Source organism: Chelon labrosus, assembly GCF_963514085.1.
Source record: "Chelon labrosus genome assembly, chromosome: 17".
Lineage (NCBI taxonomy): Eukaryota > Metazoa > Chordata > Actinopteri > Mugiliformes > Mugilidae > Chelon > Chelon labrosus.
Genome location: NC_140350.1, coordinates 25778096 through 25796838, shown reverse-complemented (window position 1 = coordinate 25796838; position 18743 = coordinate 25778096). Strand labels below are relative to the sequence as shown.

General features: G+C 42.2%; 1 protein-coding gene across 1 annotated transcript in view; it reads left to right on the top strand.

The window, feature by feature from the left end:
* The window catches only part of dbn1 (drebrin 1), a 72799-nt gene that overhangs the window by 47982 nt on the left and 6074 nt on the right, over nt 1-18743 (top strand). The window contains exons 2-10 of the mRNA XM_084564918.1: nt 8161-8216; nt 9159-9271; nt 10580-10654; nt 12086-12229; nt 12312-12389; nt 13290-13441; nt 13535-13592; nt 13966-14022; nt 15948-16062. Coding sequence (XP_084421044.1) covers nt 8161-8216; nt 9159-9271; nt 10580-10654; nt 12086-12229; nt 12312-12389; nt 13290-13441; nt 13535-13592; nt 13966-14022; nt 15948-16062 — 848 coding nt within the window. The remainder of the gene's footprint in view (nt 1-8160; nt 8217-9158; nt 9272-10579; nt 10655-12085; nt 12230-12311; nt 12390-13289; nt 13442-13534; nt 13593-13965; nt 14023-15947; nt 16063-18743) is intronic.

Sequence of the window (18743 nt, the reverse complement as noted above, 5' to 3'; positions counted from 1 at the left end):
TTAGTTTAGATTGCATACAACCTGAGAGGAGCACTAATAAATGATTATGTTTAAAAGTCTAAAGTTGTTTAGCTCCACCTCGTCTCTTATCATTCCTGTTTCACAGCTGGTTTTTCATCACCACATAGTTTGATTATTTGACCATTCATATTCAGATTTTTAAAAATCCTCTTTGAACCGTTTTATCTGATGAAGGTGTTACTAAGCTGTCGTGACTCTTTTTTGTTGCTATGAACCAGATAGTGTTTGGTGATCAGTGTGTTTGAGTCATACGTCAGTCAGACTCTATCAGTCGCTCCCATTGGTCGTCTCAGTTCACCTTGGTACCATTAACACTTGTGTATTGTGTCTTTTCCATCTCCTCCATCTTTCTCCACCTCATCGTCTGTCCTGCCTTGGTCCCTGTGTCCACATCCATCCCTGAATGTCTCACATTTACAGAGACAGACTCTCAGTGTTTGGACCCAGAGCTGAATCTTAAACAGAGAATGTGAAGTCACCTGTCAGGTGTTTTCTCTGGGACACTAATGGACTGGTGTCTTCACTTCTCCCCGAGGCACTTTTACATTTTCAGTGCAGAGGACAGAATGAGTAGAGCGAGGTGTGTAGTTGTCTGTCCTGCTGAGTCAACCAGTCCTCTCTGAGTCCTGAACCCTGGTCCCTGGAGAGCTGATTAGGACGAGTGTGGAAGGACCCAGGACGAGATGTGTCCTAAAACATAATAAACCATCCTGCTGACTAAGCCTCTGTGACACACTGGGCCACGGCTGAGGCTGGTTTTTGACTCTGCTGTCCTTCTACTGCCGCTCTGTCTCCAGCAGCGTCTGACGACTTCCAGGACAAACTAAATTCATTTCTGTCTGAGGTGGTAGAGGAACGTGCTGGACGGCTTCTGCTTGTGTTTACTTCATGTTTGAAACCTTTCTGATGATGAGAAAAGACACAAGCCATCTTCACTGATCTGACACAGGAAGCCTCAGCAGGGCTGTGGATGAAACGTTTAAAAGTGATGGACACGTCTCAGACATGCTGGGTGTTGGGATAGTTTCTGTCTCATTCATTTATTGAAGTCAGAGCTTGTAAGTTGTCCACTTCACAGATGACCAGCACTGACTGTGTAAAGATGGACGGTGTCTCTGTTACGTCCTCAGAGGATTATCAGCTACGTAGGAGCACATTGTTTTTGGTGGTTTGATTTCCATTTATAGAAGAAACACCAGTAGATATTTCCACTGCTGCTCTCATTCATGTCCTCCTGCCTCTAAAAACAAAACAACTGCTGATGTCGACAGATTTCCTTTTAAAAATCAGATGCCAGTCTCAACAGTCCTCTGCCAAACATGGAGACAGACACTAAGCCTGCTGCTTTACTCCCGGAAAATGTTCCCTCAGTAATTTACCTCCTCAGCAGCTGCTGGTTTGGTGAGATCATTCCTGACGTAGAACATGATGTGTTTCAGGATAAATCTCCAGGCCGCTCTGGTTTAGATGATAAAACTACCGTACAGTCAAAGTTTTCAGCAATAATTTAAGACACATGAGGAACACAGATGCTGGTGCAGAATATTTTTTGGATCCTGTTTGAGGATTTAGGCCACATCTGTTTTCAGAGTGGGATGTAGATGTGATCGCTGGTTAACCTTTAGTGCAGGAAAGAAAATGTTTGAATTATACATGTTCTGGCTGCGGTCCATCTGAATGGATTTCACTCCACTGAATATAATTGTCTTTGAAATAATGTTCCTGAAACAAGAACTGGATACAGAACACTGATGCACATCTTATGTCTTATGTTATGTTACCCAGACATAGTTTACAAATTATATTTACCTTTAAATGTGTTTTCTTAGCCTCTCAGCTAACAGTAGCTCCTCTTAGCTTCCTAGCCTCTCAGCTAACAGTAGCTCTTCTTAGCTTCCTAGCCTCTCAGCTAACAGTAGCTCCTCTTAGCTTCCTAGCCTCTCAGCTAACAGTAGCTCTTCTTAGCTTCCTAGCCTCTCAGTAGCTTTTCTTAGCTTCCTAGCCTCTCAGCTAACAGTAGCGCTTCTTAGCTTCCTAGCCTCTCAGCTAACAGTAGCTCCTCCTAGCTTCCTAGCCTCTCAGCTAACAGTAGCTCTTCCTAGCTTCCTAGCCTCTCAGCTAACAGTAGCTCTTCTTAGCTTCCTAGCCTCTCAGTAGCTTTTCTTAGCTTCCTAGCCTCTCAGCTAACAGTAGCTCTTCTTCGCTCCTCATAGCTACATGTCCATGTCTCTGATGTACAGCAGGTGGAGGACTCACAGCTCCATTAGCCTCCTGTTTATTTCAGTCTCATTATTTGTCCGTCTGATAACGGTGCCATGTGAAGAACAGCCTCACTCGTCTTGTTTTCCATCTTGGCCTCGTCTTACTCATCGGGTCAACATGCAGATTTCTACATTCCCAGACCGACAGTAATACAAGTCACGGCTGTTCCCTAATGCCTCACTCCCTCCCCCCCTGAAATTCTACCCATAATTCAACATCCTCATGCCTGTCTGCCTCGTTTTTTTCACATTAAGTCACCATGTAGTTTCTCTCTCAATAACTCATGCCGTGTCATCCGACCACAGGACTAACAGCCGAGGCCGGCGTATTTAATCATAGTTTTCTCCGTCCCGTCCCACAACGCTCCATGTCTGTCTGCTTTTGTCTTCACGGCTCTTTGTCAGTTTACAGCCTCTCTGACCGCACATATTTGTCTTTTCCCTCCAGCGTTTTCTTTAATAAAACACAGACGGTCTCTATTTAAATTCCTTTTATGTTTCTATTTACAATAAGACGAACTTCACAGAGGTGCAAAACTGAAAAACTGATTAATAGGGAAACGTTAATCTGGAGATGTGATCACTTAACTGCTGAGTTGACTTAATGTTTTGCTCATCTGTCAGATATTTTTTCTAACAGGAAGCTAATAGTAGCCTTAGTACCTCCTCCTAGCTTCTTAGCCTACGAGCTAACTGTCCAGGCTGGACCTGTAACCATCTACGGCAGCTTTATTGTCTGGTCCTGGGTAGTTTTCTTGTTTCTGCTCTGAACTCCACAAATTGCAGCATTAGGCCAATTTTTGTCGGGTTGTCATGGCAACCAATCCAGTTCACAAGCGCGCTTTAGCTCTAGAGCTTAAAACTGATTTAATAAACGCCACTCACAGGCATCTGATATTGTTAACATCACTGATTCTGTTAAGACTTGGTTGTAGGGTTGAGGCTACAGTTAGGTCAGGGTTTGGGTCAGGGTTTAGGTCAGGGTTTGGGTCAGGGTTTGGGTCAGGGTTTGGGTCAGGGTTTAGGTCAGGGTTTGGGTCAGGGTTTGGGTCAGGGTTTGGGTCAGGGTTTGGGTCAGGGTTTGGGTCAGGGTTTAGGTCAGGGTTTCTGTCAATGGAAGGTCCTAATAAGAACTGAGGGTTTGTTTCCTGCTCCTGATGCTGGTTCGTGTCGTCAAAGACGTTTGTTGTCTGTTAAATGAGACGTCTCCACCATTCTTCCTCTCTGATTCTGTTCTGTGCTCCATTACTTTCCCGTCGGTCCTGATGACGATGTGCCAGACGTTTGGGCCTGACGCAGCGCTAATCACGCGTCAGCCTGAAATAACTGCTAGTGTTGTTTTAACAACATGTGACAGATGAAAAAGAAGAAGGGTGTTAAATATGCAGAGGGCCCAAAGCAAAAATGAGTATTTCCCTGACAGAACCTAACTTATTATGATTGAACTACCAGCTGGACACACTGCTGTGCTACCTAAGGTAACTAGGACGTAGCCACTGCTGTAGCTTAAAGCTGGTCAGCCCCCGACTGTTATGAGGGACAACGGATAAAGTATGAAGGTGACAGAAAGCTTAGAGGGATTATGATGATGTTTTAGATTGTCTTTTATAACCCAGTCAGATGAAGGAGTGTTTTAGACACCAGGCTGTAGCTCTACAGATGTAAACGTGATGAAAGTGTGTTATATAATCAGTGTTCAGTTCATAAACTCCACTCACCACACTGAAGAGCAGATCAGAGAGACGCTGTTGATCCGCCTCCAGCTCAAAGCGCTGCAGGGATTCTTCTGCACATCAAAGGCTCACACACATTATTCATTTATATCCTGTAATACTGTACACGTTTTATTTTGGGTTGATGACAGTGAAGGCCACGCATTATTATTCATAGGCGTCCTAGCTTGTTCACTAATAGTAGCTACTCCTAGCTTCCTAGCCTCCTGGCTAACAGTAGCTCCTCCTAGCTTCCTAGCCTCCTGGCTAACAGTAGCTCTTCCTAGCTTCCTAGCCTCCTGGCTAACAGTAGCTCCTCCTAGCTTCCTAGCCTTCCAGCTAGCAGTAGCTCCTCCTAGCTTCCTAGCCTCCAGCTAACAGTAGCTCCTCCTAGCTTCCTAGCCTTCCAGCTAGCAGTAGCTCCTCCTAGCTTCCTAGCCTTCCAGCTAACAGTAGCTCCTCCTAGCTCCCTAGCCTTCCAGCTAATAGTAGCTCTCCCTAGCTTACCAGCTAGCAGTAGCTCCTCCTAGCTTCCTAGCCTTCCAGCTAACAGTAGCTCCTCCTAGCTTCCTAGCCTTCCAGCTAACAGTAGCTCCTCCTAGCTTCCTATCCTTCCAGCTAATAGTAGCTCCTCCTTGCTTCCTAACTTACCAGCTAGCAGTAGCTCAAAAAGATGTGAGGCAACGTCAAACTTGGCCTGTGTCGATGGTAGCTTTTTGATGTTGGTTTGGTGAGTCCATACGGACCATGAGGCTCCAAACAACCCTCAGTGTAGCACATAATGATCTAGTCCTCAGAGTCAGCAAAGGGAGGAGGTCTGGGTGGATGGAAGGGTCCACAAAACGGTGGACTCTTAGACTGCAGCTTAATTCGCTTTTTATACAACAAACAAACAACAAACAAATAATGCTTTCTTTTATGCGTTTTTTATTATTGTGACCATGATGGTGAAAATTATTATTTTCTAAGCAACCTGCTGGGCAGAGGTTTAACTGGACTAAGGTTTAACTGGACTAAGGTTTAACTGGACTGAGGTTTTGGCTGAGTTTAAAAACAAAAAATATGTGAAATGAGAAAGGACGACTTGTCCTTCATGCTTCAATTTAAATCTAAATGAGATAAGAGCTCGACACTGATTGGATGCTCACAGATGAAGATGCTCTGAATCTGATTAGTTGATTAGCTGAGGCCTCTTCAGTGTCTCGTTCCTCCTCCAGTTTCTTCTTCCTGTATCCTCCTCTTTTGTCTGTTTTCCTCTCATCTTCCTCCTCGTTCAGGCTCAGCTGTGCTCACACACTCTGGCTTGTTTCTAGGTCACGAGGACTTTATATGAATAATAAACAGCTGTCTGCCTTAAAGAGAATTATTTATAGGCCTTATTCTCTCTCTCTCTCTCAACCTTAATCACTTCCGGCATTTCGTTCTCATGATGTTTCCTTTTTTATCTGTCATCTTCTTATTTCCTGACTTTTCTGTGTTTGTTTCTGCCTCCAGGACCTTGTACCTGTAGTAGTATCAGTAAAGGTGGTGGTCGTCAGCATAGAGCCAGATAGAAGAGTGTGATGTTTACAGCCTGTGGGAAAACGAAGCATTGTCAGTTAAAGTGTGTTTGACCAGAATTACAACCGTAGACTGTTTATAGAGCTGGACGACCTCCACCTGCTCAACAGTAAAGCCAGTTCCAGCCTCGTAGCCCCGCCCACTATTTATTTGGGATCTGATGATACTCCAGCAAATATCTGCCTGGTCAATCAAGATGTTTCAAACTGCTTCATGTGGTGAAAGTCGAGTCGACGTCAACTAGTCTCTGATGACGTCACTCATAAAAACACAGTAGAAAACAATTAAATCTATGTTCTTGACCTGAACACATATCGTAGCGTCTCACACTGAAGAGGCTACGGAGGATTATGTTGGTTGTTGACCACGTCAACACCATAAACACCGTCAGTCTGACTCCAACAACATGAGGCTCTCAGCTCGACCATGGTGCATTCACTGACATCAAGGACAAAAAAACAGCAACAATGTCAACTAATAGAACGCTGAACAGAAACCAATGAGCTTATGTATAACCTGAATAAATCACCACCGTCCAGAGCGTCTGACAGCAGGAGGAACTTTAGTTTAGTTTAACTTCATATTGTCATTATTATGAGTTTAAAGTGTTTACAGTCGACCAGCGTTTCACTTCTGTCCTGATATTATCTGAGTCAGGGAAAAAACAGAGAGGATGAACAGCTGATTGGAAAGTCAGACATTTTGTTAATGTGATGAACAGAGAGAGAGAGAGAGAGAGAGAGAGAGAGAGAGGGAGGAGTGACTGGACAGAATGAGAGGACAGAGGGAAGCTGAGGTCAGCAGAAAGTCAGACTGGTCAGAGTAAAGCTTCAGGCTGAAACAGCATGAGATCATTAGGAGGAGGAAGACTGGTAATCCCCTACACACACTACACACACTACACACACACACTACACACACTACACACACTACACACTACAACAACACACTACACTGACACAACACACTAATAACACACTAATTCTACTAAAGTTCTACTTGTATTTATTTATTTCAGGTTGTTTGAGGCAACACATGAGAAATAAATGTACAAATAAATAAATGAATAATAATTAAATAAATAAATTAAGAAAACAATAAATAAATTAAAGCAAATACATTATTTATGAAAAGAAAACATTATAAATTAAAATGAAAACAATTTATAAAAAATGTAAAATGTCAGCATAGAACAGATAGAACTAAATCAATTAAATAAACAATGAAATTAATTAAATTATGGCCATGAAACATTAGGCTTTCTCTTTTGTTGTTACCATTTAAACATAATAATAATAATATAATAATAAGACTATAATCTATAGAGCCCTGTTAATGTTTTCTTTACATATTCGTCATATTATTATAATGAATATGAATCTAAAGATGAGTTAAAAGAAAATATTAAATGTCATAATAATAAATGACATGTATGCATTTACATGTCAGACTCCATCATCATAATAATCTCCAATAATCTGCTCTCCAGGTTCTAATCTCCTGATAGATTAAAGGGTAATTTCTCTAACAGTCTAATCCCAGCAGGATTTTAATATGTAGAAAGATCCACTTCAGTATCTGCTGCTGAGTTTGATTTCTCACTTCAGCCTCAGATTATCTTTAAACAGTTAAATGTCATCTCTCTAATTATTTTAAAGGTCAGATCTGGACGTCTATGGGACGTCCTGGTCGAGGTGTGTTGGGTTTCAACCAGTGGGAGGTCAGCAAAGCATGATGGGACTTGGAGTCCTCCAGATCTGCTCTTGTTAGATATTGTTGGATAGTCCTACAACACTTGACCCGGTCCAGCCTGCTGCTCCTGTTTACATTACATTATTAGCACAGTTAGTTTAGTCTGGTTTGTCCTGCTCTCATCCTGTAGCACAGGTTACTCTGTGTCATCATTCTTTACTTCACACACTTGGTTGGTTGGAGGGTTTCTTCCCTGTCGTAGCCAGAGTCTGGTATCAGTCCATCTGGATTTCATTACGGGGCGTGTTTCAACCAATACAGAGAAAATACCTCCTCACCCAGAGAGAGAGAGAGAACACTTTCCTCTTCAGACTATTTGTTGGTGAAGTTGTGAGGTTAGTTTGTTTCCATCAGAGGATGTGCTTGTCTTTTATAAAGTAGGTTGGTCTTGTGAGGCAGCTTGGTGGAGGCTGTGTTGTGTTGTGTTGTGTTGTGTTGTGTTGTGTTGTGTTGTTGGACTAAGTTGACTCTGACCCACAGATTATGGGATTTATTGACCTCCTGTTAAAACATGTTCTAACAAACCGTTTCAATCTGGAGATGCAGGCTAAGCTGTAATCTCTGTCACCTTCATTTAACCTGAGAGGTCAGAGGTCAGAGGTCAGAGGCGGCTGAACGTATGCATCAGATTTATTTTAAAGCAGTGACAGACACCTCCTCACTCTGTGCTCCAGGCTGGACTCTGGTTCCTAGAGTGGTATCATGAGTGTTTAACATGGGAGCTCTCTGAGCTTAAAAGCTTTAATGCCCTGACTCTGTGATGGACTCATCTGATAAATAAAAGAGAAGCTTCTTCTTGATTTAATGTCTAATTAACTCTCTCTCTTCTTCTTCTTCTCTGTGTGTTATAACAGGGCCTTGTACACGTATGAGGACGACAGTAATGACTTGACACTGGCAGCGTCTGGAGGTAAAGCTCTCTCTCGTTTCATCGTTTCATCATTTCATCATTTCATCGTTTCATCCTCCAGCTGTGACAAACTGCTTTTATCATTTCCGGCCGCCTGTGAACGTTTTGTTGTAAATCTGATGAGCTCTGCAGGTTCTGCTGCTCTGGGGTAAAAACAAGCGAGCCATCGGAGAGATGGATCTGTTATTAGAGCTGTTAATGATGCTCTGCGTGATCGTTTCAGATTAATGATGAGACTGGGTTTGTGTTGTGAGTGGAGTCAGTCAGCAAGTGTACACGTTAAAACTGATTCAACATGACTGGATGAGAAGAAATAAAATGTTTAGAAGAAGAATTTGGACCCAGAGGAGTGAGGTAGGAGGAGGACGTTCTAACTGATGGACATGTGGACGGTACCGGGTCACGTCCTCTGTCTCTGTCCTCCATCATTATATATCTGAACATGGTTTCATCTTCTACCAGTTTTTATCCTGCTCGGTCTGTTTCAGTTTCATGTTCTTGTCTGTTTTGTTTGTGACAGTTTAGACTCGTTTTGTCTTTTTTTAATTTTTGTGTTTTTACACAGTTTAAAACACTTTTGTCTAATTTGAGCATTTTCATGACTAGATTTGTCCTGTCACAGTTCAGTATGATTTGTCCCAGTGGTCCACAGTTGTTACCTCTTTTGTTTAGTGTTTGCCAGTCTCTCACTGGTTTGTGTTTCTCTGTTGTGGACTCGTGTTGGTGCAGTGTTCAGTTACCAGGTCACGTTTCTGCCTCTGTGATCTAAAGGTACAGGAGGTGTTCAGATGTGACGATGCTTTTGGACACTTGATTTAGTTTCAGATGTTTTATAACACAACGTGTGCGATCAGTGAAGGGCTCTGACTCCTTTCTGAATCACAGTGAATCAGAGGCGTTTGACGCTGCGGTCATAATCAAACCTCTTCTTCTGTGGTGTAGGAGGCGGCCTGGCAGAGATCACGCTGACCTTTGACAACGGCCGGGTGATGTACGGCTTCTGCAGCCTGAAGGAGCCCACCGCCGCTCTGCCACGATACATCCTCATTAACTGGGTGAGTCGACGGGGGGGACGGGGGGGATGGGGGGGACAGGGGGGACAAACTGTCCTTTACTGAGTCATTCAGGTTCAGAGAACATTTCTAATCAAGCCGTTTTTTTGGGAAGTGAACGACCAGGAAGTTATTATCTCAGTCTCTGATCAACCTGATCAATGCCTGAGATCAGGAGATGAACTGTTGCCATGGAGACCAGATCAAAATGATCTGATCAGATGTTTCATCATCGCTGTAGAATCAGTGAAGAGGTTCTGATGATGAGGAGCAAATCTACTGGAAACAGAAGAAGGTGGAGCAGAGAGGATGGATTTATTCCAGCAGATACTTAAGGTTCAGGAGGTTGTTAGAAGATCAGATAATCATTCCTTCATTTGTGATGTTGAGCTCATCTTTGTCTCCAGCTAAGTGTGTTAAGATCATGTGACCAGAGTCTGGATCCTTGTGAGAGCCTTGAGATGATTGTTGTTCTTTCTGAAGGTGACGGTCGCCCTGAGTTAGAGCGTAATGACAGAGTCCACAGGGAGGTAGAAAGAGAGAGAGAGGCTGATTAAAGAACCCTGTCCTCCAGATACGATGTTGAACCACTGCCTGGGTCTGAGCGTTTATTTTCTCCAGAGCTGCTGAAGCAAATGGAAAAAGGAGATGTGGTAATTAATGCAGCAGAGAGAGACAAACATGAAAACATTTGGGTTAAATGAGACTCAGTGCAGAGCCACAAGATTCCATCATTATACTGCAGAGCAATGGTAACAGCACCAGACTGGGCCAAACCGGGCCAAACCGGGCCAAACCAGGCCAAACTGTGCCAAAAACAGACCAGAGAACATAAAACAGACTAAACCACTAAAACCTGATAAAACTTCATAAGTTATATTCCTCTTGCTCTTTCTTTTTAAAAACACTAAAACAGAGTTGATCTGAGTTAAACCATCTAAAACGTGACAAAAGTTCCTAATTAAACTCTATTACAATAATTACTAGTATTCAACTTACATTCCTCTTGTTCCTTCTTTCTCTCCACATCTGACGCTGGCGCACAGACAGATGAGCTGATGTTATTGGGAGATAAATTGCCCTGAATTCAGATGAAATGAGGCCGTTTTCCTCTGTAATTGCTGCTCGCTGCGTTTGCATTGTGCTGCTCTGAATGAGCTGTGATTACTGAATCCCATACAGCCTGTTACAATACAACAACTGTTTCAATGACCGAGCGCGAGCACCGCAAAACAAAGACCCTGATGCGAGTAGGAAACTGTCCTCCGCAATCTGGTCACTAGGATTAAAGTCTGTCTCTCTCTCTTTCAGGTCGGAGAGGACGTGGCAGATGCCAGGAAGTGTGCCTGTGCCAGCCACGTCGCCACCATCGCAGACTTCTTCCAGGTCAGACCACTTCAACACCATCAAAATAAAATCCACTTCAGTTAGATTTCTTCTAAATAGCTCTGATTGGTTGGAGGAATATCCAGTTGATGGTATTTTTTCTCTGTATCACTTGAAACACGGCCCATAATGAAATCTAGATGTTGTGTTACAAGACTCATATTCTGATAAGAATATATGGTGGGCCAAACCAGACTACTCTATACCAAAGAACAGGCTAGGAACGTCCACAACCAGGACAAACCAGGACAAACCTGAGCCAAAAACATCTCAAAACCAGGACAAACCAGGAAAGAAAAGGCTAAACAATGGACTAAAACACATAGAAAACTGGTCACAACTGTCTGAACTGTGTACAAACATCCTAAAACCAAACTCTGTCACAAAAGGCACAAAAATGGACAAAACCAGGAAAGAAAAGCCTAAAAAATCCTAAAACACATAAACATGACAAGAATAGGACAAATCATGCTAAACTATGCAAAAAATGAGCTAAAACAGGACAAATCTATCTGAACTGAGCCAAAAGTGTTGATTGGAGGATGCAGAGGTATTTATTTCTCAGTATGGGTTGAAACAGGCCTCATAATGAAAGCCAGATGTTACCAGACTCAAACAGAGCAGAGTCTGGTATCACCAGGCTACAGGACATGATGCCATGTCAGAGTAAATCTCTTTATTCCAGTTGAAGCTGCAGTGATTGTGGATCAGTGAGGTGTAGTCGTGTCATTCCAGGTCTTGCTCTGGTTGAGGTTGGTTTTAGTTTCTTCCTGAATGTTCTCCTGCACATTTAAACCTGAGGATCAAAGAGGAACAAGTGTGTTTGACGGCGTCTCTTATTAAAGTAATCCCTGTGTGTGTGTGTGTGTCATTCACACCTGGACACCTGGCCCAGCTGAGCAGGTGTTTCTGGATTCACTGATAAAAGATTAAAGGAGAGACAGTGCTTTATTCATTTGTGCACCCCAGAGTTAAGGTTACTGTTCGGTTAGGGTCAGGTGCTACTCCAGACCAAATGTTAGCCAAAAATAGCAAAAAAACTGGACAAAAGCAGGACAGAAAAGGTTCAACTGTGCAAGAAATAGACTAAGAGAGTTAAAAACAAGAAGAAACTGAAGGAAACAAGACAAGAAGCTACGTTGACTGACTCAAACTAAAGCTAATATCCACCAAGACCAAAGATAAACTCTACAAACGGTTTGTTAGAAACAGCAAGAAATCATCCCTCCACCAGAATCCGTCCTTCAGAGGACATCTACTGATCATTGATCAAATCCTGACGGCTGTGACGGTTCAGAACAGGACACAACCATGACACACATGACACACTAAGCTCTACTAACAGCTGATAAAAACAACAGAAAGAAGCCAAAGAGCAGGACAGGGTTTATTTCCAGGTCTCCATGTGTCTCTCTGTCTCTCTGTCTTCAGGGGGTGGAGGTCATCGTCAACGCCAGCAGTCTGGACGACATCGACCCGTCGGCCATCGGGCAGCGGCTGACCAACGGCACGGTGGCGGTGGCGAGCCCCGTCCTGAGCCGCCTGAAGACCAAAGAAGAAGAACACGGAGACGTGGTACGAAGACACATGTCCACATTTACTCCTGAGAATGTTTTGATGATGGTCTCACCCATAAAACCTGTCTCCTCTGACGCAGGGGACGGTCTACGAGAAGACCAACGCAGAGGTGGAGATGAAGAAAATCAATAGAGAGGAGTTCTGGGAGCAGGCCAAGGTAAGAGTGAAGAGGAGGAGGAGGAGGAGGAGGAGGAGACTGTTAAATCAAGATCAATGATGTCATCAGATATATAAGTGATCACTGTAGAAGTTTAGTGATGAAGAGGAGCATCTACTGGGAATAGAATAGGAGGAGGAGGAGAAAGAGGAAGAACTAGTATCTCCTCCTCCTCCATGTCCTCCTCCATGTCCTCCATGTCCTCCTCCATGTCCTCCTCCATGTCCTGAATGTGTAGAGTCTTAGAAGACTCCTGGTAACTCCTCACCTGATGATTATTCCAGGTGGAGCAGAGAGGATGGATTTATTCCAGACCTCTACACCAGCCAGCAGCAGGTTAGCTTAGCATAAGTCCAGCTACCAGCAGCCACAGAGCTGATTTATCAAATAACACAACATTAACAGAGTGAAGCTAAGCTAACCTAGCGTTAGCAGTTGGAGCTGAAGTGTGAAACCAAGTCAGACGTCGCTGTCGGCTCGTTCAGACCAAACACAGGACGACAGCGAGCTGCAGGCCGTCCTCTAGATTCTCCGTCCTCTGTTCCAGAAAGATGTAGAGATCAAATGTACTGCAGCATAAATAGAAATAAATAGATCATTAAAAGTCTGATCTGCAGAAGAGGAATGGTGACATTCTGGATTATCTGCAGCCTTTCCACACTGGAAAGGAAGGAATGAATCATGTGGTCAGTAGAATATTGTAGCAGCTGCTGTCTCTAATGGATCTCTACCTACCGCTGGATCAGAACCATCAACAGCTGCTGGTTGTCCCAGATCACCTCCACATGGTTTATAGTTCACACCTGGACCTGAAGCCAATCAGATCACAAGGTTTTTCTGGATATCAGCTGCAGCTCCTCCTCATTCTTCGCCTCCCTTCTGTTTGTCTTTGTCCTCCAGCGTGAGGAGGAGTTGAGGAAGGAGGAGGAGAAGAAGAAGGCGGCAGAGGAGCGGCAGCGCTACGAGGAGGAGCGAATGGAGCTGGAGAGGAAGGAGCAGGAGAACCGAGAGAAGAGGTACCGGGAGAGGGAGCAGCAGATCGAGGAGCACAGGTGGGCAACGAAAACACCTGAGGAGGCAAACGATGACTGGACTCAGTAATGGTTTAGATAATTAAGATTTAATGTGTGTGTGTGTGTGAACAGGAAGAAGATGCTGGAGGAAGAGGAGGCCAAGGAGAGGTTGCGGAGTCAGACCGCCATGGTGAGTGTCAGCCAGCCTGGTGTTATTTCTGCAGTCTGTCAAAACACAGCTTTCCTGTCTTATCACCATGACGACGTCACATTAACCCTAGAAATAATTTATAAGTTGGTGTTCTGCTGATACAGAATGTCTGGTCGACAGGAAATATGATGTTTAATGAACAAACCAGGAAATAAAAAGAACTTCAGCTGAAATGATTCCTCATTTTAATTCCTCATGTGTCTGCAGCTCATGATTCAGAAACAAACACAGTCTCTGTCTCCTCCTGCTGGTGGAACTCATACTGACTCCCCTTACTTACATGTAAACTCTTTATTCAGGAATGACGTGATTTATATGAACCTGTAAATGATTTGCTTTGTGTCTCCACCAGGCAGCAGAGCTGAGCCTCGAGGACCTCAACCTGGACAAGAAGGAGTCTGAGGTGGAGGTCAGTAAATAACAGCTGACGATGCTTCAGAGGAACAAAGAGTGATATCAGCTGAATAATGTGTTCAGTGTGAAGAAAGTCTGGAAGAAAAATCTAAAATGTTCAAGAAAATGTAGATTTTAAAGTTAAACTTGTATCAATATCTACTGTTGTTTCAGAGCCATGAACGGTGCTGTTTGTTATGTCTCAATAACGTGGTGATATGATGGAAACTGTGGAACCTGATGAACTATAAAGCTAAACTATATACTATATACTATATACTATACACTATAAACTATATACTATATGCTATATGCTATATACTATAAACTATATACTATACACTATACACTATATACTATATGCTATATGCTATATACTATATACTATAAACTATATACTATATACTATACACTATATACTATATACTATATGCTATACACTATACACTATAAACTATAAACTATATACTATACACTATAGACTATATACTATACACTATATACTATATGCTATATACTATATACTATAAACTATATACTATACACTATAGACTATATACTATACACTATATACTATATACTATATGCTATATACTATATACTATACACTATAGACTATACACTATACACTATATACTATATACTATATGCTATATGCTATATACTATATACTATAAACTATATACTATATGCTATATACTATATACTATACACTATATACTATATGCTATATGCTATATGCTACACACTAAATTATAAAACTATAAAACAGATTTTGATTCTAAAGAAACGTTTCAGACGTGACATTAAAAAGCATCTTAAGTTGAGTCGCAGTAAAATAATGTGCGAATACTGATCTACTGTTTTGATACAACAGCTGTCTGCTGGTGTTTCAGAACCATGAACGGTGCTGTTTGTTATGTGTGTGTCCCAACATGGAGAACTTAATTAACTATAGTCTCTCTTTATAACTGTCTCTAGCTGATAGCACATGTATTGTTTATTTATTGGTACACCTGTGATTCAGGTAGATCAGTCTGATCATAATATTTTTTATATGAATTCCTAAGGAACATTTATCTGACACATCAGACATGAGAACTTTATCTAATCAGCTAAAGGATAAAACCAATAGATCCACTGATATTTAACACGTTTTAGACTCTGTGTAGACCTGGTACTAACATGTGTCCTACTGTTCAAACAGCTGTTGTATCAAAACAATGGATGACTATCCACTGATGTTTCAGAACCATGAACAGTGCTGTCTGTTGCACCCCAACATGTCATGACACAATGAAGGTTCATTATTAAGAAAATACAAAACTTAACCTCTAATGTGGTCTGAGGGATCACACACGTAACCCAGTTAATGCGTCTACAGTGATTGGTTGTCTGATCTCTCGTAGTCTGAAGCTTTCAGTTTCTGGACTGTAACTCGTCCTGGGGAAAGTTTTGAACTAACACTAATAGTCTGATGTCATCTTTGAAGTAACTCGACATAAAAATAAAACCCATTCTGAACCCTGTTCAGACCTGATACTAACGTTCTGTTTCAGAACCATGAACAGTGCTGATCCTGTATTATCATGTAGGATAAAGTTAAAAAATAAAGTTTTATTTGTTGATTGTTGTGATTAGAATCAGACAAACCTGCTCCATATGACCAGTCTCCAGCCTGTTCTATATCTGTTCTATGTCTGTTCTATATCTGTTCTATATCTGTTCTATGTCTGTTCTACACCTGTTCTATACCTGTTCTATATCTGTTCTATATCTGTTCTATGTCTGTTCTACACCTGTTCTATACCTGTTCTATATCTGTTCTATGTCTGTTCTACACCTGTTCTACACCTGTTCTACACCTGTTCTATATCTGTTCTATGTCTGTTCTATATCTGTTCTATGTCTTCTATATGATGAGCTTGTTGGTGTTTGCAGGAGGCCAAGGCCATCATCGCCCAGCGATCAGGAAACCCTCGAGAGTTCTTCAAGCAGAAGGAGAGAGCCATGACCATCAGTGTGGACACTTCACCTGTCTCCATCCACCGCAGCGGTAAACACCTTAAAACTGAACTACTGTCTTCAGACTCTTTGTTTCATCAACACTTAGAGTCTTTTCTTTTCTTCTTGAGGTTTCATAGTTTTGGTCTGAATTCATCAGTAACGTGAAGACGTCTGAGTTCTAATCTGTCAGATCTAACATTCATCACTTCTTCCTCCTGAGCTGCTGCTTCTGGAGACTTTAAATATTTCAGAGGTTTTTAGTCACGAGGATCAGATCTACTGAATCCTCTTATTATTGTTCTTCTCATTGTTGGATGTTGTTGGTTGTTGGTCAGTTTGTCATGAAGAGGTGATGTTTTTATCACGGTCCTCGTTAAAAACAGACTTAGATCGACTCAAACTTTATTTCCTGGATCTAATTCCATCGTCTCATCTGAACCTGAACGAACAATGACGCTGTTGTTTTTGGAGAGAAGGAGATCAGTACAGGGTTGAAACCTGCATTAGCTTCTCTACAGCCTGTTTCCATGGAGACTAATTAATATTAAGAGATCAAATGTGTAAGTGGCCGACTGGTTCCTTTCTGTGTGTAGTCTGCATGTTCTCCCTGTGTCTGCGTGGGTTCTCTCCAGGTTCTCCAGCTTCAGTCTGATCTGATCTGATCATTAGAGGAACAACATACAGATGTAGACAGTGAACTTGGTTTGATCAGTTCCTGTTTCAGACAGAGTCACCGTCTGCTCCTCATCTCTGTCTAACTGCATGCTGTCTGGCTGTCTGCAGAGTTTTAAACCTCACTAACTATCTCTCCTTCTCTCTCTCTGTCTTTATTTTTCCTCTTTTCTCCTTTCATCTCTGCTCTTTGTTTGTTCACCTTTACTTCATCTCTCCTCTTTCTCCACATGGTGTGATTTGTTTTCTGTCTCCTCCTCTTCTTCATGGGTTTCCCACCCTGTCTCCGTCCTCCCCCCTCTCTGTTTCTCTGTGTCATCTCTGTGGTGGTTGCGTCGCTTCTTGTTCTTTGTGTGTCCTTGGTGTTTGGTTGTGTGTCGACCCCCTCCCCGCCCCCCCAGGCCGTTTGGACAGCCCTTTCTTGAGGCAGCAGCACAGTCCCAGCAGTCCGACTCCCCCACCTCATGCACGGACGCAGCCCCCCGCTGCAGCCGGTAGGTACAGCACAGAATAAAGAGCAGAAGAAGAAGAAGCTCCGTCAGTCCGTCCTCCAGAATCAACCATACGTCATCAGTTAGACACCGAGCGTCTCTACGACCTGGTCATGATCAGAGTCTGACTCCTCTTCTTCTCATCAGTGTTCAGTTTGAACCATCTGTGATCTGCTCTCAGTCACATTCAGTCATTTTATTCTTTAGAATAGATGAAAGGTTCTTGTGTTCATTGAGTTAACTTTAACTATTACATTCAGTCAAACTATAACTAACAACATTTATTCTGGGAACAGTTTTATACGTCGTCTTTAGACAAAATACAAACCAGAATGTTTCTGTGTTTAGATTTAATGAAGCTCATAGATGCAGCAGGTTGGAGTGACTTAAAGAAAACTAAACCAACTAAAATAAGACACATTTATGTTCAGTCACAGATGAACATGTTACAGCTCCGTCACAAACCCATGAATTCACACTGCAGCCGTTCAGATCCTGGTTGACTCCTGTAGCTGTATCCTCCTCCTCCTCCTCCTCCTCCTCCTCCTCCTCCTCCACGCTGGTGCTCCCTCTGGGTAAAACCCTGGAACTCCATGTAAATACATGAACACAGTGATTAAACTAAAGATAACATTAAAATATAGAACGGCTCCAACACAGGAAACAGTCTGGATCAACACTGGTCTCAGCAGGTATCAGCTGATGTCCTGGTTTGATCAGACGTTACAGATAAAAGAGGAAACAGACACAAGAAGGATTCAGTCTCAGAAATGTATAATTATGGATTATTTTAGTTTGTTAAACTCTACTGTTTAAATAAAAAGTCTGCACAAGGTGCTAAGTTCTTAGATGAGACTTATTTAATTTCATATTTAGCTTAGTTACTGTGATGGAGGCTGCACCAATAACGGTGTGAGGTTTCTATAGATGATCTGATCTGTAGCTACAGGCCTTGTAGCAGCTAGCTAGCTAGCTAGCTTTGTAGGCTAAAGTCAACATGACAGAGACACACGTTTTATAAAAACTGATGCTCAAATAACATCTTATTCTCGTCTCAGTTCTTCATCAGATCTTAGTTTTAGTTCGTTAACAATATTAACACCTTCTACAACCAAGAATGAAAATAGTCCCAGAAAATAATCCTCCAGTCTCAGAAACATCTGCTGCAGCGTTCTTATTTCACTATTATATTATTATTATTATATCTCTGGAATGATTCTAAACACAGTTTCTAATCTCAGCCTAACATCGTATCATATTTATCATCTCATGGTAGAACAGTTTTATATTTTTCTACAGAAATAAGACACTTTTCTTATCTTACTCTAACGTCTTATCTCATCTTATTTTATTTTATCTCTGATTTCCTCCTACCTTGATGTAAATGCTGACAACCAATAGATTGATTCCATAATCAACAACAACCAGTTGCTGGAGGAGTTGCTCATCACGCCACATCTGCTGCTGTTCATCCTTGATGTAGAAATGCATGCTGGGACTTGAAGGCAGTTGTCCTGGTCCTGAAAGCTGACGCTTGGTCTCAGTGTAGTTTCATCAGTACAGTTAT